Source organism: Pseudoliparis swirei, unplaced genomic scaffold (assembly GCF_029220125.1).
Source record: "Pseudoliparis swirei isolate HS2019 ecotype Mariana Trench unplaced genomic scaffold, NWPU_hadal_v1 hadal_25, whole genome shotgun sequence".
NCBI classification, from domain to species: Eukaryota; Metazoa; Chordata; class Actinopteri; order Perciformes; family Liparidae; genus Pseudoliparis; species Pseudoliparis swirei.
The window spans coordinates 1,674,866-1,697,693 of record NW_026613261.1 but is presented as its reverse complement, the minus strand read 5'-3'; the positions used below and the strand labels follow the sequence as shown (position 1 = coordinate 1,697,693).

The 22,828-nt window shown below is 44.2% G+C and overlaps 1 protein-coding gene across 7 annotated transcripts in view; it reads right to left on the bottom strand.

The window, feature by feature from the left end:
- dlg1b (discs large MAGUK scaffold protein 1b) overlaps positions 1 to 22,828 on the bottom strand; it is a 74,597-nt gene that overhangs the window by 38,266 nt on the left and 13,503 nt on the right. For all 7 annotated transcript variants that reach the window (XR_008831085.1, XR_008831083.1, XR_008831084.1 and 4 more), the window contains exons 4-5: positions 17,779 to 17,943; positions 17,536 to 17,673 (exon numbers count right to left, since the gene is read on the bottom strand). Coding sequence is in view for 4 of the 7 variants with exons in the window: in XM_056410519.1 (XP_056266494.1) it covers positions 17,536 to 17,673; positions 17,779 to 17,943 (303 nt within the window). In the remaining 3 variants the exon portion in view is untranslated. The remainder of the gene's footprint in view (positions 1 to 17,535; positions 17,674 to 17,778; positions 17,944 to 22,828) is intronic.

Sequence of the window (22,828 nt, the reverse complement as noted above, 5' to 3'; positions counted from 1 at the left end):
ACAAGAGGAACACGGGCGAAGTAAAACAAACAAAACAAACAGAAACCTGGACGTTGGAGGGGTGATGGCGGTACAGGATTAAGCGAGTCAGGGGCCGTGAAGTTTCTATGGGAGAGGGCGGGCTTTGCTCCTGCTGAGGAGGGGTCAAGGTTAGGGACAATAGTATGAAGATGAGGAAGATGAGGAAGAGGCATGATGTGTCGATGTGTTTACTTTCCTCGTGGTGAGGACGACACACACACACACACAGGTGTCAGACTGGTTCATCCAATCCCAGTGAGGCATGCTGCATTGGCAGGTCACTGACAGTTCAATGTCCTGATTATTTAACAGCCGTTACAGAACCCCGACAGGCCCACATCAGCACTGAGGGGTCAAAGCACCGCGGTCCAAACCAGCACTCATCGATTGGGGGAAGTGACCCCAGTTGTGCAACAACAGGCCACATCGAGCGCATCGATCCGGCAGTCCCTTACTTCTGTGGGGGCAAGCCGATCTGTGGCAGGGCTATAACGTCTACAGAATACAAAACGCTTTGACGGACACGTCACATTCTGATTATTTATTTTAGAGATCACCATCGGCACATTTTATCTTCATAAAAACAAATGTTGAGTCAATATAATATTATTTCATATATATATATACTGCTGGATATATTTATATCGCAGATATATATATATACATATATACACATATCGCCTATATATATTAGGGCTGTCAGTTAACGCCAAGCATCTATGTGACAATTTGGCCACAATTAACGACTAAAATATTTTAACGCAATTAACGCAGAACTTTGTTTACTCTGTGTCGTTGACGTTGTTGCACTCCTGTGAGTGTCAAGTCACAGTACGCTCCTTCCTCCCCCTGCCTGTTCCGCGATATTCACAGAGAAGCAGAGGCGACGTCGGTGACGCGGGCAAGAAGGAAAGGGGACTTTGTTGTTGCTCCGCCGATGCGCGCGCAGACACGCCGGCATGGAGCTCTGCGGCGAGATTTTATAGAAGAGGACCAACACTCAGAGACAGAATGACATGCTGCTGGTATTTGATCTCAACATCGTTTAGCTTAATAGAAGAACAAAGACGTCTTCATGAAAGAACCGCGACATTACTTGCAGCAGAGACGACCAACAACAGACGCTAGTTTAATAAAGAACAAAGACGTCTTTATGAAAGAATCAGACATTACGGCTGTAGAGACCACCAACAAGGACGTTAGTTTAATAAAGAACAAAGACGTCTCTATGAAAGAACTGCGATATTACTTGCTGTAGACCATCAACAGACGCTATTAATAAAGAACAGATCGCCCTAAGGAAAGAACCGTACATTGATGTAGAGACCACCAACAATGACGCTAGTTTAATAAAGAACAAAGACGCTCAAGGAAAGAACTGTACATTACTCTTGCTGGAGAGACGACCAACAACAGACGTTTAGTTTAATAAAGAACAAAGACGTCTCTAAGGAAAGAACCGTACATTACTTCTGCTGAGAGACGACCAACAACAGACGCTAGTTTAATAAAGAACAAAAGATCGTTTGAAGGAAAGAACCGTACATTACTTAAGGTAGAGACGCATCAACAGACGTTTAGTTTAATGAAGAACAAGACGCCTTGAAGGAAAGAACCGCATATTACTTCTGCTGGAGAGACGACCAACAACAGACGCTAGTTTAATAAAGAACAAAGACGCCTTCTAAGGAAAGAACCGTATATTACTTCTGCTGGAGAGACTACCAACAACAGACGTTAGTTTAATAAAGAACAAAGACGCTCTCTAAGGAAAGAACCGCATATTACTTCTGCTGGAGAGACGACCTCGTCAAATCAGACGCTTAGTTAATAAAGAACAAAGACGCGCCTCTTCTAAGAACTGTATATTATTTCAAGCGGAGAGAACAACAGACGCTTTTAGTTTAATACAAGAACAAAGACGCCTCTATGAAAGAACTGATTATTACTTGCTGGAGAGACGACTAACAACAGACGCTTAGTTTAATAAAGAACAAAGATCGCCTCTAAGGAAAGAACTGCATATTACTTATGCTGGAGAGACGACCAATCAACAGACGTTTAGTTTAATAAAGAACAAAGACGCCTAAGGAAAGAACCGTATATTACTTCTGCTGAGAGACATCAACAACAGACGCTTAGTTTAATAAAGAACAAAGACGCCTTGAAGGAAAGAACCAGACATTACTTCTGCTGGAGAGATCGACCAACAACAGACGCTTAGTTTAATAAAGAACAAAGACGTCTCTAAGGAAAGAACTAGACATTACTTGCTGGAGAGACGACCAACAACAGATGTTTAGTTTAATAAAGAACAAAGACGTCTCTAAGGAAAGAACCGACATTACTTCTGCTGGAGAGACGACCAACAACAGACGCTTAGTTTAATAAAGAACAAAGAACGCCTCTGAAGGAAAGAATCAAGACATTACTTCTGCTGGAGAGACGACCAACAAGACGCGCGTATTAGTTTAATAAAGAACAAAGACGTCTTTCTAAGGAAAGAACTGCAACATTACTTGTTGCAGAGACGACTAACAACAGACGCGGTTTAATAAAGAACAAAGACGCTTCTATGAAAGAACTGCAATTGCTCTAGAGAGACCAATTGAACAACAGACGCTTAGTTTAATAAAGAACAAAGACGCCTTTAAGGAAAGAACCGCATATTACTTCTGCTGGGAGACGACCAACAACAGACGTTAGTTTAATAAAGAACAAAGACGCCTCTGCGGAAAGAACCGTGGTATTACTTCATGTTGAGAGAAGACCAACAACAGACGTTTAGTTTAATAAAGAACAAAGACGCCCTGATGAAAGAACTGACATTACTTCTGCTGGAGAGAACCAACAACAGACGCTTTAGTTTAATAAAGAACAAAGACGCTCTAAGGAAAGAACTGTACATTACTTGTTGAGACGACCAACAACAGAGTTATTAGTTTAATAAAGAACAAAGACGCTCTAAGGAAAGAACCGTATATTGTTACTTCTGCTGAGAGACGACCAACAACAGACGCTTAGTTTAATAAAGAACAAAGACGCCTCTAATGAAAGAACCGTACATTACTTCTGTAGAGAGACGACCAACAACAGACGCTTAGTTTAATAAAGAACAAAGACGCTCTCTAAGGAAAGAACCGACATTACTTATGCTGAGAGACGACCAACAAATAGACGCTTAGTTTAATAAAGAACAAAAGACGTTTGAAGGAAAGAATCGTGACATTACTTCTGCTGTAGAGACGACCAACAACAGACGCTTAGTTTAATAAAGAACAAAGACGTTTCTTAAGGAAAGAACCTGACATTACTTCTGCTGTAGAGACGCATCAACAACAGACGCGAGGTTTAATAAAGAACAAAGACGCTTCTATGAAAGAACCGGCATATTACTTCTGCTGAGAGACGACCAACAACAGATGCTTTGTTTAATAAAGAACAAAGATGCCTCTAAGGAAAGAACCGTACATTACTTTCTTGCTGAGAGATTTGACCAACAACAGACGTTAGTTTAATAAAGCACCAAAGACGCCTCATGAAAGAAATCGCATATTACTTGCCAGACGCACCAACAAATAAGGACGCTTAGTTTAATAAAGAACAAAGACGCCTTGAAGGAAAGAACTGCATTACTTCTTGTAGAGACGACCAACAACAGACGTCGGCTTTAATAAAGAACAAAAGACGTTCTAAGGAAAGAACCGTGATATTTTCTTGCATGGAGAGACGCACCAACAACAGATCGAGTTTAATAAAGAACAAAGACGCCTCTAAGGAAAGAACCGTGATATTACTTGCTGTAGAGAGACGACCAACAGACGTGCTTAGTTTAATAAAGAACAAACAGTTTCCTATGAAGAACCGGTACATTACTTCTGCATGGAGAGACGAGCAACAACAGACGTTAGGTTTAATAAAGAACAAAGACGCCTTGGACAAAGAACCGCATATTACTTGCTGCAGAGACGACTCAACAACAGACGTTAGTTTAATAAAGAACAGACGCCTCTAAGGAAAGAACTGGTGACATTACTTCTAAGGTAGAGACGACCATCAACAGACGTTTAGTTTAATAAAGAACAAAGACGCTCTTGAAGGAAAGAACCGTATATTACTTCTGCTGAGAGACGACCAACAACAGACGTTAAGTTTAATAAAGAACAAAGACTTCTAAGGAAAGAACCGTGACATTACTTCTGCTGAGAGATGACCAACAACAGACGCTTAGTTTAATAAAGAACAAAGACGCCTTGAAGGAAAGAACCGCATTACTTCTGCTGGAGAGACACCAACAACAGACGTTTAGTTTAATAAAGAACAAAGACGCTGAAAGAACTGTACATTACTTCAAGGTTGCTGAGAGACTCGACCAACAACAGACATCGCTTTAGTTTATTGAAAGAACAAAGACGCTCCTAAGGAAAGAACCAGACATTACTTGCTGTAGAATGACCAACAACAGACGTTTAGTTTAATAAAGAACAAAGACGCCCTAAGGAAAGAACCGCACATTACTTCTGCTGAGAGACGATCAACAACAGACGTTTAGTTTAATAAAGAACAAAGACGCCTCTAAGGAAAGAACCGACATTACTTCTGCTGGAGAGACGACCTGGAGAGATTTACTAACAACAGACGCTTAGTTTAATAAAGAACAAAGACGCTCTCTAAGGAAAGAACCGTGACATTACTTCTGGATGTAGAGACGACCAACAACAGACGCTTAGTTTAATAAAGAAACAAGACGCTCTAAGGAAAGAACCGACATTACTTCTGCTGGAGAGATTTCACCAACAGACGTTTAGTTTAATAAAGAACAAAGACGCCTTGAAGGAAAGAACCGTACATTACTTCTGGAGAGACGACCAACAACAGACGCTTTAGTTTAATAAAGAACAAAGACGCCTCTAAGGAAAGAACCAGACATTACTTTCTGCTGGAGATCGTACCAACAACAGACGTTAGTTTAATAAAGAACAAAGACGCTATCTAAGGAAAGAACCGACATTACTTCTGCTGGAGAGACCACCACCAACAGACGTTTAGTTTAATAAAGAACAAAGATGTCTCTTTAAGGAAAGAACCGTACATTACTTCAGCTGGAGAGACGACTCAACAACAGACGTTAGTTTAATAAAGAACAAAGACGCCTCAAGGAAAGAACCGTGACATTACTTCTATTGTAGAGACGATCAACAACAGACGTTTAGTTTAATAAAGAACAAAGACGTTTTGAAGGAAAGAACCGCATTACTTCTGCTGGAGAGATCCAGAGAGGCTGATAGATCACATCTGCGCCTTCCTCCTTCCTCCATGGACCGCTGCAGTTTGCTTATCGCCCAAACAGATCCACGGATGATGCTGGTTCCTTAGGTACAACACACTTTCTCATCTGGACAGCCAGAGGGGCGAGACAATGTTCGACGCTTAGTTTAATAAAGAACAAAGACGCCTCTAGATCGGCCGCAAGCCGATCGAGCTGGGACTGAACACCCCCTGTGTGCTTGATCCTGGACTCCCGGGACAGGCCACAGGTGGTCAGGTGGGCAGACATTCTCCAAATCCCTCACCCTGAACACAGGATCCCAGGGTTGCGCGCCCTTCAGCCCCCTCATTGAACCGTATATTACTTCTGCTGTAGAGACGCACCAACAACAGACGTTTAGTTTAATAAAGAAATAGTGGTGGGCCTGACCTCCCATTAAAGACGCAGAAGGTCTCTAAGGAAAGATCACCTGGTGCCAGGACATTACTTCGCTGGAGATTCACCAACAACAGACGTTTAGTTTAATAAAGAACAACAGAGGACGCACACCACTTGGAAGGAATTGTGGGAGAGGGTGACCGCACATTACTTCTGCTGGAGAGACGACATGGTCAACAACAGACGTTAGTTTAATAAAGAAGGGGCGCCCCACCACCCTGGTGCGGGCTGGACAAAGACGCCTCTAAGGAAAGAACTGCACATTACTTCTGCTGGAGAGACGTACTCAACAGAAGCATCACAGCCTGGTTTGGCAACTGCCCGCTCAGGACAGGAAGTTGCCTAAGAGTGGTGCGTTGCTTAGTTTAATAAAGAACAAACTCCCCACGCCTGTAAGGAAAGAACCGTGAGGTGCATTACTTCTGGGTGAGACGGATCCTCACCAACAACAGACGCTTAGTTTAATAAAGAACAAAGACGCCCGTAGTGAAGGAAAGAACCGACACGGAGTTACTTCTTGCTGAGAGACGACCAACAACAGACGTTTAGTTTAATAAGAACAAAGACGCCTTCTAAGGAAAGAACCAGAGCACACACACACACACCATTGTAAATATTGTGTTGTTTATTATTTGTAAATAGTGTGTATTTGTTGCCTCTAATATTCCTGTTGAGCATTGCTAATATTTTCACTGCACACCCTGTGTGTGTATGTGACAAAACTTCTGCTGGAGAGATTTGTATCAACAACAGACGTTTAGTTTAATAAAGAACAAAGACGTTTCTTGAAGGAAAGAACTGCACATTACTTCTGCTGGAGAGACGACCAACAACAGACGTTAGTTTAATAAAGAACAAAGACGCCTTTGGCAAAGGAAAGAACCGTATATTACTTCTGCTGTAGAGACGATCAACAATGAGGATAGATAGTTAATAAAGAACAAAGACGCTTCTTGAAGGAAAGAATTGTGATATTACTTGCTGGAGAGACGACCAACAACAGACGCTTAGTTTAATAAAGAACAAAGACGCCTTTGAAGGAAAGAACCGTGACATTACTTCTGCTGAGAGACGACCAACAACAGACGTTTAGTTTAATAAAGAACAAAGACGCTCTAAGGAAAGAACCGTAGACATTACTTCTGCTGGTGGCTGCAGAGACGACCAACAGACGCTTAGTTTAATAAAGAACAAAGACGCTTCCTCTAAGGAAAGAACTGCATTACTTCGCTGGAGAGACACCAACAACAGGACGCTTAGTTTAAAAGAACAAAGACGTGCCTAAGGAAAGAACTGCACATTACTTCTGCTGAGAGAATTCAACAACAGACGCTTAGTTTACAGAACAAAGACGCCTCTAGGAAAGAACCACATTACTTCTGCTGGAGAGATTTACCAACAACAGACGTTTAGTTTTAATAAAGAACAAAGATGCCTCGAAGGAAAGAACCTAGTACTTCTGCTGGAGAGACTCACCAACAGACGCTTAGTTTAATAAAGAACAAAGACGTCTCATGAAAGAACCGTATATTACTTCTGCTGGAGAGACGCATCAACAACAGACGCTTAGTTTAATAAAGAACAAAGACGCCCCTATGGGAAAGAACCATTTCTGCTGGAGAGACGTACTCAACAACAGACGCTAGTTTAATGAAGAACAAAGACGCCTCTAAGGAAAGAACCGTATATTACTGCTGGAGAGACGACCAACAACAGACGCTTAGTTTAATAAAAGAACAAAGACGCTCTAAGGAAAGAACCAGCATTACTTCTGCTGGAGAGACGCACCAACAACAGACGTGTTTAGTTTAATAAAGAACAAAGATGCTCTGAAGGAAAGAACCATACATTACTGCTGAGAGACGACCAACAACAGACGTTAGTTTAATAAAGAACAAAGACGTTTCTAAGGAAAGAACCGTATATTACTTTTAAGCTGTAGAGACGACCAACAACAGACGTTTAGTTTAATAAAGAACAAAGACGCCTTGAAGGAAAGAACCGTGACATTACTTCTGCTGGAGAGAATGCAACAACAGACGTTAGTTTAATAAGACGTTTCTAAGGAAAGAACTGTATATTACTTCTGTTGGAGAGATTTACCAACAACAGACGTTAGTTTAATAAAGAACAAAGACGCTCTAAGGAAAGAACCGTACATTACTTCTGCTGGAGAGACTACTCAACAACAGACGTGCTTAGTTTAATAAAGAACAAAAGACGCCTTTATGAAAGAACCGTACATTACTTCTGCTGTAGAGACGACTCAACAACAGACGCTTAGTTTAATAAAGAACAAAGACGTTTCTAAGGAAAGAACCGCATATTACTTCTGCTGAGAGATGACGCAACCAACAGACGCGAAGTTTAATAAAGAACAAAGACGCCTCTAAGGAAAGAACTATTACATTACTTCTGCTGGAGAGACGACCAACAAATAACAGACGCTTTTCTTTAGTTTAATAAAGAACAAAGACGCTCTATGAAAGAACCGTAGTTATTACTTGCTGGAGAGATCTACCAACAACAGACGTTTAGTTTAATAAAGAACAAAGACGCTCTAAGAAAGAACCGTACATTACTTGCTGTTGGAGAGACGATTAATTACAACAGACGTTTAGTTTAATAAAGAACAAAGATGCTTCTAAGGAAAGAACCGCACATTACTTCTTCTGGAGAGACGATCAACAACAGACGTTAGTTTAATAAAAGAACAAAGACGCCTCTAAGGAAAGAACCTGGTACATTACTTCTGTTGGAGAGACGCACCATCAAATAGATGCTTAGTTTAATAGAAGAAGGTAGATCGCTCTAAGGAAAAACTGCATATTACTTCAGCTGGAGATTTACCAACAAATAGACGTTTAGTTTAATAAAGAAAGAAGATTTCTAAGGAAAGGAACCGTATATTACTCTGCTGGTAGAATACCAACAACAGACGTAGTTTAATAAAGAACAAAGATCGCTCTAAGGAAAGAACCAGACATTACTTGCTGGAGAGACGCACCAACAGGACGTTTAGCTTAATGAAGAACAAAGACGTCTCTAAGGAAAGAAACCGGGTAGTATTTAATACTCTTGCTGATAGATTGACGCATCAACAACAGGATGCTTTTAGTTTAATAAAGAACAAAGACGTCCTTTGAAGGAAAGAACCGTATATTACTTCTGCTGGAGAGATCGACCAACAACAGACGTTTAGTTTAATAAAGAAACAAACGTCAAGGAAAGAACCGATACTTAGAGACGACCAACAAGACGTTTAGTTTAATGAAAAACAAAGACGCTCTCTAAGGAAAGAACCATACATTACTTCTGCTGGAGAGATCACCAACAACAGACGTTAGTTTAATAAAGAACAAAGACGCCTCTAAGGAAAGAACCGTACATTACTTCTGGTTGAGAGACGACTACAACAACAGACGTTTAGTTTAATAAAGAACAAAAGACGCCTCTAAGGAAAGAACCGTATATTACTTCTATGAGAGATCGACCAACAACAGACGCTTTAGTTTATTGAAGAACAAAGACGTCTCTAAGGAAAGAACCGTGACATTACTTAAGTTGAGAGACCACCAACAACAACGACGTTTAGTTTAATAAAGAACAAAGACGCCTCGGTATGGAAAGAACCGTATATTACTTTCTGCTGGAGAGATTTCACCAACAACAGACGTTAGTTTAATAGAAGAAATAAAGACGTCTCTAAGGAAAGAACCGTACATTACTTCTGCTGTAGAGACGACCAACAACAGACACGCTTAGTTTAATAAAGAACAGCACGTAGCCTTGAAGGAAAGAACGTATATCATTTCTGCTGAGAGACTATATTGCTAATTTAATAAAGAACAAAGATTTTTATGAGAACTGTATATTTATTTCTAAGGTAGAGACTACCACCAACAGACGTTTAGTTTAATAAAGAACGAAAGACGCTTCTAAGGAAAGAACCGTGATATTACTTGCTGGAGAGTATGTGACCAACAACAGACGTTAGTTAATAAAGAACAAAGACGCTCTCTAAGGAAAGAACCAGTAACATTACTTTCTGTTGGAGAGACTTGACCAACAACAGACGTTAGTTTATTAAAGAACAAAAGAGATCGCTCTTGAAGGAAAGAACCAGACTATTACTATGTTGTAGAGCATCGACCAACAAATAGACGTTAGTTTAGCCAGTAATAAAGACGCTCTTTATGAAAGAACCGCATATCATTTCCTGTAGAGACGACCAACAACAGATCGCTTAGTTTAATAAAGAACAAAGACGCCCTCGAAGGAAAAGAACTGGTATATTACTTCTGTTGTAGAGACGACCAACAACAGATCGTTTAGTTTAATAAAGAACAAAGATTGCTCTAAGTGAAAGAACCGCATATTACTTGCTGGAGAGAGACCACCAACAACAGATCGTGCTTAGGTTTAATAAAGCAACAAGACGTTTTGAAGGAAAGAACCGCATATTACTTCTGCTGTAGAGTATTTAATTACTCAACAACAGACGTTTAGTTTTAATAAAGAACAAAGACGTTTCCTATGGAAGAAACCGTACATTACTTCTGCTGGAGAGACGAATTAACAACAGACGCTTAGTTTAATAAAGAACAAAAGACGTCTTGAAGGAAAGAACCAACATTACTTCAAGGTTGTAGAGAAGACCAACAATGAGACGTTTAATTCAATACATAAGAACAAAGACGTTCTTGGGCAAGGAAAGAACACGTATTATTAGCCTGCTGTAGAGGCGACCAACAACAGACGTTTGAGTTTAATAAAGAACAAAAGACGTCTCTAAGGAGAAAGAACCGTATTATTACTTCTGCTGGAGAGGCGACCAACAACAAACGTTTAGTTTAATAAAGAACAAAGACGTTTCTAAGGAAAAGAGGCCGTACATTACTTCTGCTGGAGAGGCGACCAACAACAGGCACGTTTAGTTAATAAAGAACAAAAGGACGTCTTTAAGGAAACAACCGTACATTACTTCTGCTGTAGAGGCGACCAACAACAGACGTTTAGTTTAATAAAGAACAAAGACGTCTCTAAGGAAAGAACCGTACATTACTTCTGCTGGAGGCGACCAACAACAGACGTTTGGTTTAATAAAGAACAAAAGGCGTCTCTAAGGAAAGAACCGTACATTACTTCTGCTGTAGAGACGACCAACAACAGACGTTTAGTTTAATAAAGAACAAAGCGTCTCTAAGGAAAGAACCGTACATTACTTCTGATGTAGAGACGACCAACAACAGACGTTTAGTTTAATAAAGAACAAAGACGTCTCTAAGGAAAGAACCGTACATTACTTCTGCTGGAGAGACGACCAACAACAGACGTTTAGTTTAATAAAGAACAAAGACGTCTCTAAGGAAAGAACCGTACATTACTTCTGCTGTAGAGACGACCAACAACAGACTTTAGTTTAATAAAGAACAAAGACGTCTCTAAGGAAAGAACCGTACATTACTTCTGCTGCAGAGACGACCAACAACAGACGTTTAGTTTAATAAAGAACAAAGACGTCTCTAAGGAAAGAACCGTACATTACTTCTGCTCTAGAGACGACCAACAACAGACGTTTAGTTTAATAAAGAACAAAGACGTCTCTAAGGAAAGAACCGTACATTACTTCTGCTGGAGAGAAGACCAACAACAGACGTTTAGTTTAATAAAGAACAAAGACGTCTCTAAGGAAAGAACCGTACATTACTTCTGCTGGAGAGAAGACCAACAACAGACGTTTAGTTTAATAAAGAACAAAGACGTCTTGAAGGAAAGAACTGTACATTACTTCTGCTGGAGAGACGACCAACAACAGACGTTTAGTTTAATAAAGAACAAAGACGTCTCTAAGGAAAGAACTGTACATTACTTCTGCTGGAGAGACGACCAACAACAGACGTTTAGTTTAATAAAGAACAAAGACGTCTCTAAGGAAAGAACCGTACATTACTTCTGCTGGAGAGACGACCAACAACAGTCGTGTAGTTTAATAAAGAACAAAGTCGTCTCTAAGGAAAGAACCGTACATTACTTCTGCTGGAGACGACCAACAACAGACGTTTAGTTTAATAAAGAACAAAGACGACTCTAAGGAAAGAACCGTACATTACTTCTGCTGTAGAGACGACCAACAACAGACGTTTAGTTTAATAAAGAACAAAGACGTCTCTAAGGAAAGAACCGTACATTACTTCTGCTTAGAATAGTATCAACAACAGACGTTTAGTTTAATAAAGAACAAAGACGTCTCTAAGGAAAGAACCTTACATTACTTCTGCTGAGAGACGACCAACAACAGACGTTTAGTTTAATAAAGAACAAAGACGTCTCTAAGGAAAGAACCGTACATTACTTCTGCTGGAGAGCCGACCAACAACAGACGTTTAGTTTAATAAAGAACAAAGACGTCTCTAAGGAAAGAACCGTACATTACTTCTGCTGGAGAGACGACCAACAACAGACGTTTAGTTTAATAAAGAACAAAGACGTCTCTAAGGAAAGAACCGTACATTACTTCTGCTGGAGACGACCAACAACAGACGTTTAGTTTAATACAAGAACAAAGACGTCTTGAAGGAAAGAACCGTACATTACTTCAGCTGTAGAGACGACCAACAACAGACGTTTAGTTTAATAAAGAACAAAGACGTCTAAGGAAAGAACCGTACATTACTTCTGCTGGAGAGACGACCAACAACAGACGTTTAGTTTAATAAAGAACAAAGACGTCTCTAAGGAAAGAACCGTACATTACTTCTGCTGGAGAGACGACCAACAACAGACGTTTAGTTTAATAAAGAACAAAGACGTCTCTAAGGAAAGAACCGTACATTACTTCTGCTGTAATCTGGCGCTTAGAGAACATGACAGGGGGGCGGGGCCTCACCCTGATAGAATGGTGGGGGAAACACTGGGATGTGTCACATGCAAAAGACTTTAAAAGGTGAATTTACATGTTTTTGTAAAATCGAGAAAATGCCCCCAGCTTCCAGAGGGTCACGTGACATATGTCAGTTACCAAGGCCACTGGTTCTGCTGTTCAGTGGTAAAGATGACAGGACCAATGTGTCTCTAATACACCTTTGTTTACTAATCTGATGTTTCACTGAAGAAACAATTTATCATCCACGATATTAAATACCTCGCTGGCACTTTATATGTAGGAGCCTCTTTGAAAACACAGCTCCGTGTGAAGTTTGGTCTTTAAAAAAGAATACAATTAAACAAGTGTCTGAAATACACGCTGTCTGAAGGGATTACTCGTTCATTTAGAAGATTTAGTCTTTAGAAGAAAAAAAAACTTTTAATCGCGATTAATTAATTTCAGAATGTGCGATTAATTAGTTAATTTTTTTTAATCGATTGACAGCCCTAATATAAACACATTAGGGCTGTCAATCGATTAAAAAAAGTTAACTAATTAATCGCACATTTTTAAATTCATTAATCGCGATTAATGATTTTTTCCCCTTCTTTTTAAAGACCAAACTTCACAGAGCTGTGTTTTCAAAGAGGCTTCTACCTATAAAGGGCCAGCGAGGGATTTAATATCGTGGATGATAAATTGTTTCTTCAGTGAAACATCAGATGAGTAAACAAAAGAAGTATATAGAGACCCCATTGGTCCTGTCATCTTTACCACTGAGCAGCAGAACCAGTGGCCTTGGTGACTAACTGACATTCAAATATGTCACGTTAACCCTCTGGAGGCTGGGCTCATTTTATACATTTTACAACAACAACAAAATTCACCGTTTAAAGTCTTTTGCATGTGACACACCCCCACGTGTTCTACATCAAACATTCCAGAACAATCTCAGCTCTATTCAATGAGGCTCATTGTCCTGGTGCCGTGTTCTCTGCTCTCTGACTGACAGGCTGCTAATGAGCCTCACCTGTGAGGTGGGAGGTCCTTTGTGATTTACTGAGTGTTCATTGGTTGTTTTTTCCCCAAAATGTTGACAGACAAACGGATTGACCAATCACGGTGAAGGTTTCGTGTGACGAGTTCTTTCCGCGCCGCGTCCCCCGACACGTCGCCCCTCCGTTCCTCTGTGTGTCAGAGGGGGAGACGGGAGGAAGGAGGAGCAGGAGGAACCCGACTGATTCATCCACGAGTTAAACTCATTTATGATCCTTATTTCGCAGAGAACTCATAGTTTTAAAAACGTAAACAGTGTCACACGCTCTGCTCGACACCCAGGAGAGAAACAACCTCAACGACACCGGAAGTAAACAAAGTTGCGTTAAAATATTTTAGTGCGTTAATCGCGGCCAAATTAAGCGCATAGATCAACGCGTTAACGCTGACAGCCCTAATATATAAATATATACATACATACCAATTCATCTAATATTCATGTGAAAACATTGATTCATTCAAGTTCATCACCATCACTACATTTTACTAGATTACACCTGAACGCTCCATGAGAACGTTATCATACCTTCAGTACTCATGTTCACTGAGCAGAGCCTGAACGCATCATGAGAACGTTATCATACCTTCAGTACTCATGTTCACTGAGCAGAGCCTGAACGCATCATGAGAACGTTATCATACCTTCAGTACTCATGTTCACTCAGCAGAGCCTGAACGCACCATGAGAACGTTCTCATACCTTCAGTACTCATGTTCACTCAGCAGAGCCTGAACGCACCATGAGAACGTTATCATACCTTCAGTACTCATGTTCACTGAGCAGAGCCTGAACGCACCATGAGAACGTTATCATACCTTCAGTACTCATGTTCACTGAGCAGAGCCTGAACGCATCATGAGAACGTTATCATACCTTCAGTACTCATGTTCACTGAGCAGAGCCTGAACGCACCATGAGAACGTTATCATACCTTCAGTACTCATGTTCACTGAGCAGAGCCTGAACACACCATGAGAACGTTATCATACCTTCAGTACTCATGTTCACTGAGCAGAGCCTGAAGGCACCATGAGAACGTTGTCATACCTTCAGTACTCATGTTCACTGAGCAGAGCCTGAACGCATCATGAGAACATTCTCATACCTTCAGTACTCATGTTCACTGAGCAGAGCCTGAACGCACCATGAGAACGTTATCATCTACCTTCAGTACTCATGTTCACTGAGCAGAGCCTGAACGCACCATGAGAACGTTATCATACCTTCAGTACTCATGTTCACTGAGCAGAGCCAGAACGCAACATGAGAACATTCTCATACCTTCAGTACTCATGTTCACTGAGCAGAGCCTGAACGCACCATGAGAACGTTATCATACCTTCAGTACTCATGTTCACTGAGCAGAGCCTGAACGCATCACGAGAACGTTATCATACCTTCAGTACTCATGTTCACTGAGCAGAGCCAGAACGCATCACGAGAACGTTATCATACCTTCAGTACTCATGTTCACTCAGCAGAGCCTGAACGCACCATGAGAACGTTATCATACCTTCAGTACTCATGTTCACTGAGCAGAGCCAGAACGCAACATGAGAACATTCTCATACCTTCAGTACTCATGTTCACTGAGCAGAGCCTGAACGCATCATGAGAAATCCTACGAGTTTCGACCAAAAGAAATATTTAAAATTAAATATAAATTCTGGGCTCACACTCAAACTCACACACACCTCGACCCCCCCCCCCCCCAATGAGGTCCTGTTCCACCTCTGAAACCTGACCCCAGGGGGCGCTAAGGTTTCAGCGAACCTTTAACCCTGCTGACCTCTGACCCCCTGCGGTCTCAGACCCGCCTTCTCCTCCTCGGTACCTTGCTGAAGGCGAAGGGCACCCAGGGGTGCTGCGGCCTGCCCGCGGCCTTGGCCGGGCTCTTCTTGACGCTGTCCCGCAGGTTGAGGAAGCGGCTGCGAGCTCCGCAGGACGCCGGCACGGCGCGGGCGGCGAAGGAGGACGCCGCCTGCCGCTCGATGGCGTGCTGCCGGTGCAGCTCGATGGCGTGCTGCCGGTGCAGCTCGATGGCGTGCTGCCGGTGCAGCGGGTGGAGGTGGGCGATGGACTCCTGCAGGTCGACCCGCGGCGCCGGCTTCTTCTCGGCGCCGGACGGGAAGTCCTGCCGGAGGAAGTGAGCGGTCATCGGTGGCGGAGGACGGGCCGCTCCTCGTCCCGGTGGCGGCATCTGGTCCGAACTCGACCCCGTTGCTCCAAAGGGGCACAACCCCCCCCCCCCCATCTGCCAATCAATGGGCTTCAGTGAGCGAGGGGGAGGCGGCTCCGCTCGCGGCATGAATAATCGATGCACCAGGGGGGTCGACCACCTCACTGACGCTGCACATGTTTCCACTGAGGGTGAACAGGACTCCTTCAAAATAAAAGCCTCCAAGCGGTCCGTGCATCTGCAGCTCCCCCCACAGGCCACACGGGGCAGCACACTCAACGCAGAGTCACAAGCTCACTGAGGACCCACAGAAACAGAGCCTGAACGCATCACGAGAGAAACATCATTTACCTTCAGCCAGTACTCGTCTTCACTGAGCAGACCCTGAAGGCATCTCATCTGCTCCTAAAGTTCCTCCTCTTGTCACATGACTGATTATTGTTCTGACTGGAGCGTTTGTCACATGAGATGCGTTCAAGGACCCTTTTTTAGAGATTGCAACTGAAAAACGCCGTCAACCCCGACTGCAACAAGCTGTGTGTGACAGGAGCCCAGAGGTTGCTAGGCAACGCTGGGAAGGCATGTGCTACTGCATCTCTCTCTCTCTCTCTCTCTCTCTCAAAACCAGCCGCTGTATCGAGGTCGTGGGCATTCGCCGGAGAGGAGGACCGTGTGTGTGTGTGTGTGTGTGTGTGTGTGGGGGGGTCCACCACATGACGCAGCAGTAACTTTCCCCACGTCGGCCTCAACAACACACGGCGGTGAATGCGACTCCTCTCCTCCCCCCTCACCTTCACAGAGATGTGTGTTCTCCTGGAGGAGGTGGAGGAGGACCTACCAGTCGGCGCCGGTGGAGCCGCTTGGTTCTCCTCAGCGTGCCCAGGAGGCGGCGGCCCATCTTTTTGGCGTACCACACAGAGTTGAGCATGCTGGAGGTGGAGGCGCTGCGCCTCCTGCTGCAGGGTGGCGGAGGTGATGCCGGCTGGAGAGCAGACGATGAGAGGGAGGGAGGGAGGAGGGGGGGGGCTTCACTCCACCTTGTGTGTCCCCCTCCTCCTCCTGCTCCTTCTCCTCCTCCTCAGACAAACAGGGGAGGCTGCAGAGATGGAGGAGCTTTGTGGAGGTCGTGCCCCCCCCCCCCCCCCACCTCCTGGGGTCGTTATGAGCGGCGGCGCTCCGGGCTCCACGGGAAGGAGAGAGCGAGGAGGAAGAGGAGGTTCAACCTGCCGAGGTGACGGAGCAACGCGGAGCAGAGTGTTTAAAGAGGTTCTCATGGTGCCTTCAGGCTCTGCTCAGTGAACATGAGTATGAAGGTAGATAATAACGTTCTCGTGATGTGTTCAGGCTCTGCTCAGTGAACATGAGTATGAAGGTAGATGATAACCTTCTCGTGATGCGTTCAGGTGTAATCTAGTAAAATGTAGTGATGGTGATTAACTAGAATGAATCCAGATGTTTTCACATGAATATAAAATCCATCCATTATCAATACCGCTCATCCTCATTCGGGGCGCTGGAGCCGATCCCAGCTATGAATATAAAATAAATAATATAATAATTATGTTTAACTTCCTAAAGCTCTGAACTCATTATTACACGTTATGAACATGAATGATTCATATAAATAAGACCAAGACGAGGGATTCAGTGTGAGGAAGAGGGGTGGGGGTGTACCTGGAGGGAGGGTAAGGGTGGGGGTGTACCTGGATGGAGGGGTAAGGGGTGGAGGAGCAGGAGGGGGGGGCGCTGTCCTCGCCGTGGGAATAGAGGGTGGAGGAGGTGGGGGAGAGGAGGTGCTGCTGTCCTAAGGAACCATCCGAGATGCACTCCAGAGACGCTACCTGAGATACAAGGAGGAGACACTCACCGGGTGAGTGAGTGAGTGAGTGAGTGAGTGAGTGAGTGAGTGAGCGAGCGAGTGAGTGAGTGAGTGTGTGAGCTCCTACCTTCATGGGGGAGATGTGGGCCTGGGTGACGGAGTCGTGCACGCTCTCGACCTGGGAGAGGCTCTTCTCCTCCACCTGGACCAGCTCCGGCCCCCCCGCCTCCTCCGTCAGGTCGGGGGGGCTCAGGTCCTGGTGGGGGGGGCTCAGGTCCTCATCCTGGTGCTTCTGGAGACAGGAAGCCACACAGAACAGCTGCTGAAGGACGGCCAGCTGTTACTAGGGGAACGAGCGCGGAACATGAGCTAGTAACGTTAGCATCACGGCTAACGGAGAACCAGCTTCACTTCAGTGACACGAAGGTAATGATGTTCTCATGGTGCGTTCAGGCTCTGCTCAGTGAACATGAGTACTGAAGGTAGATGATAACGTTCTCATGGTGCGTTCAGGCTCTGCTCAGTGAACATGAGTACTGAAGGTAAATAACGTTCTCATGGTGCGTTCAAGCTCTGCTCAGTGAACATGAGTACTGAAGGTAAATAACGTTCTCATGATGCCTTCAGGCTCTGCTCAGTGAACATGAGTACTGAAGGTAGATGATAACGTTCTCATGGTGCGTTCAGGCTCTGCTCAGTGAACATGAGTACTGAAGGTAAATAACGTTCTCGTGGTGCCTTCAGGCTCTGCTCAGTGAACATGAGTACTGAAGGTAGATGATGACTTCTCATGGTGCGTTCAGGCTCTGCTCAGTGAACATGAGTACTGAAGGTAAATAACGTTCTCGTGGTGCCTTCAGGCTCTGCTCAGTGAACATGAGTACTGAAGGTAGATGATGACGTTCTCATGGTGCGTTCAGGCTCTGCTCAGTGAACATGAGTACTGAAGGTAAATAACGTTCTCGTGGTGCCTTCAGGCTCTGCTCAGTGAACATGAGTACTGAAGGTAAATAACGTTCTCATGGTGCCTTCAGGCTCTGCATTTATCATTTTAGTCAATTAACAGAAAAACAATAAAACCTCAAAATGTGAAAACTTAATAGAACATAAATAAATAACCATCAGGTCAGTTTTCATTTGAATACAAACCCACAGAGTCCCATGAACGCACCACCACGGAGGTCCTGAACAGCAGCTCCAGCCTCTCGGGGTCAGAGGTCACCGACCGACCCGAACTCAACCTGCACCGAGGTGATGGTGTGCAGAGGAGCAGAGGCCCCGCCCCTTTCTTGTGTGTCGTGTGAGTGAATCACACAAGGAATCAAATCACCAGGAAGAGGCGGGGCTTAGCCTATGAAACAACATGGCGGCCACCAGGAAGGGGCGGGGCTTAGCCTCTGAAACAACATGGCGGTCACCAGGAATGGGCGGGGCTTAGCCTCTGAAACAACATGGCGGTCACCAGGAATGGGCGGGGCTTAGCCTCTGCAGTAACATCAGAGCAAAGTTTACTTCAAGGATGCTTTGACCGTTCAGACCCGACAACACGAACCCAGATGAACGAACCACAACGAACCGTGACCCCTGAACGCAGCACAGACCACCTCAACGATGTTATTATGATGCATTCAAATAAAACCAGAGGAGCCATGTACAACCTACAGGACGCCTAGAACCCGACCCAGAACCCGACCCTGAACCAGACCCAGAACCAGAACCAGAACCGACGCAGAACCCGACCCTAACCCCCCCCCGGTACTTACCTGCGTGGCCTGAGCCAACATGAGAAGGATTTCATTGAGGAGAAAAGAATCCTACGAGGGTTAAAGGAGAGGAGTTCAATGCACACACACACACACACACACAAGACACACACACACAGAGACACACACCTCTATACACACACACACACAACACACACACAGAGACACACACCTATACACACACACACACACCTATACACACACACAGAGACACACACCTCTATACACACACACAGACACACACCTCTATACACACACACACACACACATACACACACACACACACTATACACACACACACACACACACACCTATACACACACACACCTATACACACACACACACAGAGACACACACCTATACACACACACACACACCTATACACACACACACAGAGACACACACCTCTATACACACACAGAGACACACACCTATACACACACACAGAGACACACACCTATACACACACACACACACCTCTATACACACACACACACAGAGACACACACCTATACACACACACACACACAGAGACACACACCTATACACACACACAGAGACACACACCTCTATACACACACACAGAGACACACACCTATATACACACACACACACACAGACACCCACACTTATACACACACACACATATACACACACACAGACACACACTATACACACACACTTATACACACACTATACACACACACTTATACACACACACAGAGACACATATATATACACACACACAGAGACACACACTCTATACACACACACCCACACATATACACACACACACAGAGACACACACTTATACACACACACACACTACACACACACACACACACCCCTATACACACAACACACACTCCTATACACACACACACCCCTATACACACACACACCCCTATACACACACACACACACACACACACACCTATACACACACACACACACCTATACACACACCTATACACACACACACACACCTATACACACAACTACACACACACACACACCTATACACACACCTATACACACACACACACACACACACATATTATATACACACACTCTATACACACACACACAGAGACACACACCTTATACACACACACACACACACATACACACACACCTATACTTATACACACATACACACACACACACACACACAGAGACACACACCTATACACACACAGAGACACACACCTCTATACACACACACACACCTATATACACACACACACACCTATACACACACACACACACACACACCCCTATACACACACACACACAGAGACACACACCTATACACACACACACACACACAGACACACACCTCTATACACACACACACTTATACACACACACACACACACACTTATACACACACACACACACACACACCTATACACACACACACTTGTACACACACACAAACATACACACACACACACACACAGACACACACCTCTATACACACACACACACACAGAGACACACACCTCTATACACACACACACACCTATACACACACACACAGAGACACACACCTATACACACACACACACAGAGACACACACCTCTATACACACACACACAGAGACACACACCTCTATACACACACACACAGAGACACACACCTCTATACACACACACACACACACAGAGACACACACCTATACACACACACAGAGACACACCACACACACACACACAGAGACACACCTATATACACACACACACACACCTCTATACACACACACACACACCTATACACACACACACACACACACAGAGACACACACCTATACACACACACAGACACACACACACAGAGACACACACCTCTATACACACACACACACAGAGACATACACACACACACCTATACACACACACACAGACACACACCTCTATACACACACACACACACACCTATACACACACACACAGAGACACACACCTCTATACACACACACACACACACAGACACACACCTATACACACACACACATATATATACACACACACACACAGATATACACACACACACACACACATATACACCTATATATACACACACACACACACACCTCTATACACACACACAGAGACACACACACACACACACACACAGAGACACACACCTATACACACACACACACACACACACCTATACACACACACACAGAGACACACACCTCTATACACACACACACACACACAGAGACACACACCTCTATACACACACACACACAGAGACACACCTCTATACACACACACACACACACAGAGACACACACCTATACACACACACACACACAGAGACACACACTTATACACACACACACACACCGATACACACACACACACACACACATACACACACAGACACACACCTCTATACACACACACACACAGAGAGACACACCTCTATACACACACACACACAGACACACACCTATACACACACACACACACACACACCTATACACACACACACACACACACACACACACACACACACACCTCTATACACACACACAGACACACACCTATACACACACACACACACACACACAGAGACACACACACACACACACACCTATACACACACACACACACACACACAGAGGCACACACCTCTATACACACACACACACACACACACAGAGACACACACCTATACACACACACACACACACACACACAGAGGCACACACCAGGCATGAAAACGGGTCAGGGGTGAAAAAGGTGAGAAGGATAGGCGCGCGGGGGGGGGGGGTGACTTCCACGAACATCGATGTCGGACGTTGTATAATAATCTATAGGTCCTCCATTCTGACACCAAGTCAGTGATCGGGCCCATAATACTATAATAATAGTAATATTGTGTATAATATGGTCATTCATGAACCAACTTCCTTTTTTTTGGTGCAAACAAGTCTTCAAGTCTTGAGCTCTGCTGAGCCACGAGTCTGTTCCTCGAGTCTGTTCCACGAGTCTGTTCCATGAGTCTGTTCCTCGAGTCTGGTCCTCGAGTCTGTTCCTCGAGTCTGGTCCTCGAGTCTGTTCCTCGAGTCTGTTCCTCGAGTCTGTTCCTTGAGTCTGTTCCTTGAGTCTGTTCCTTGAGTCTGTTCCTTGAGTCTGTTCCTTGAGTCTGTCCCTTGAGTCTGGTCCTTGAGTCTGTCCCTTGAGTCTGTTCCTTGAGTCTGTTCCTTGAGTCTGTTCCTTGAGTCTGTTCCTTGAGTCTGTTCCTTGAGTCTGTTCCTTGAGTCTGTCCCTTGAGTCTGTCCCTTGAGTCTGTTCCTTGAGTCTGTTCCTTGAGTCTGTCCCTTGAGTCTGTCCCTTGAGTCTGTCCCTTGAGTCTGTCCCTTGAGTCTGTTCCTTGAGTCTGTTCCTTGAGTCTGT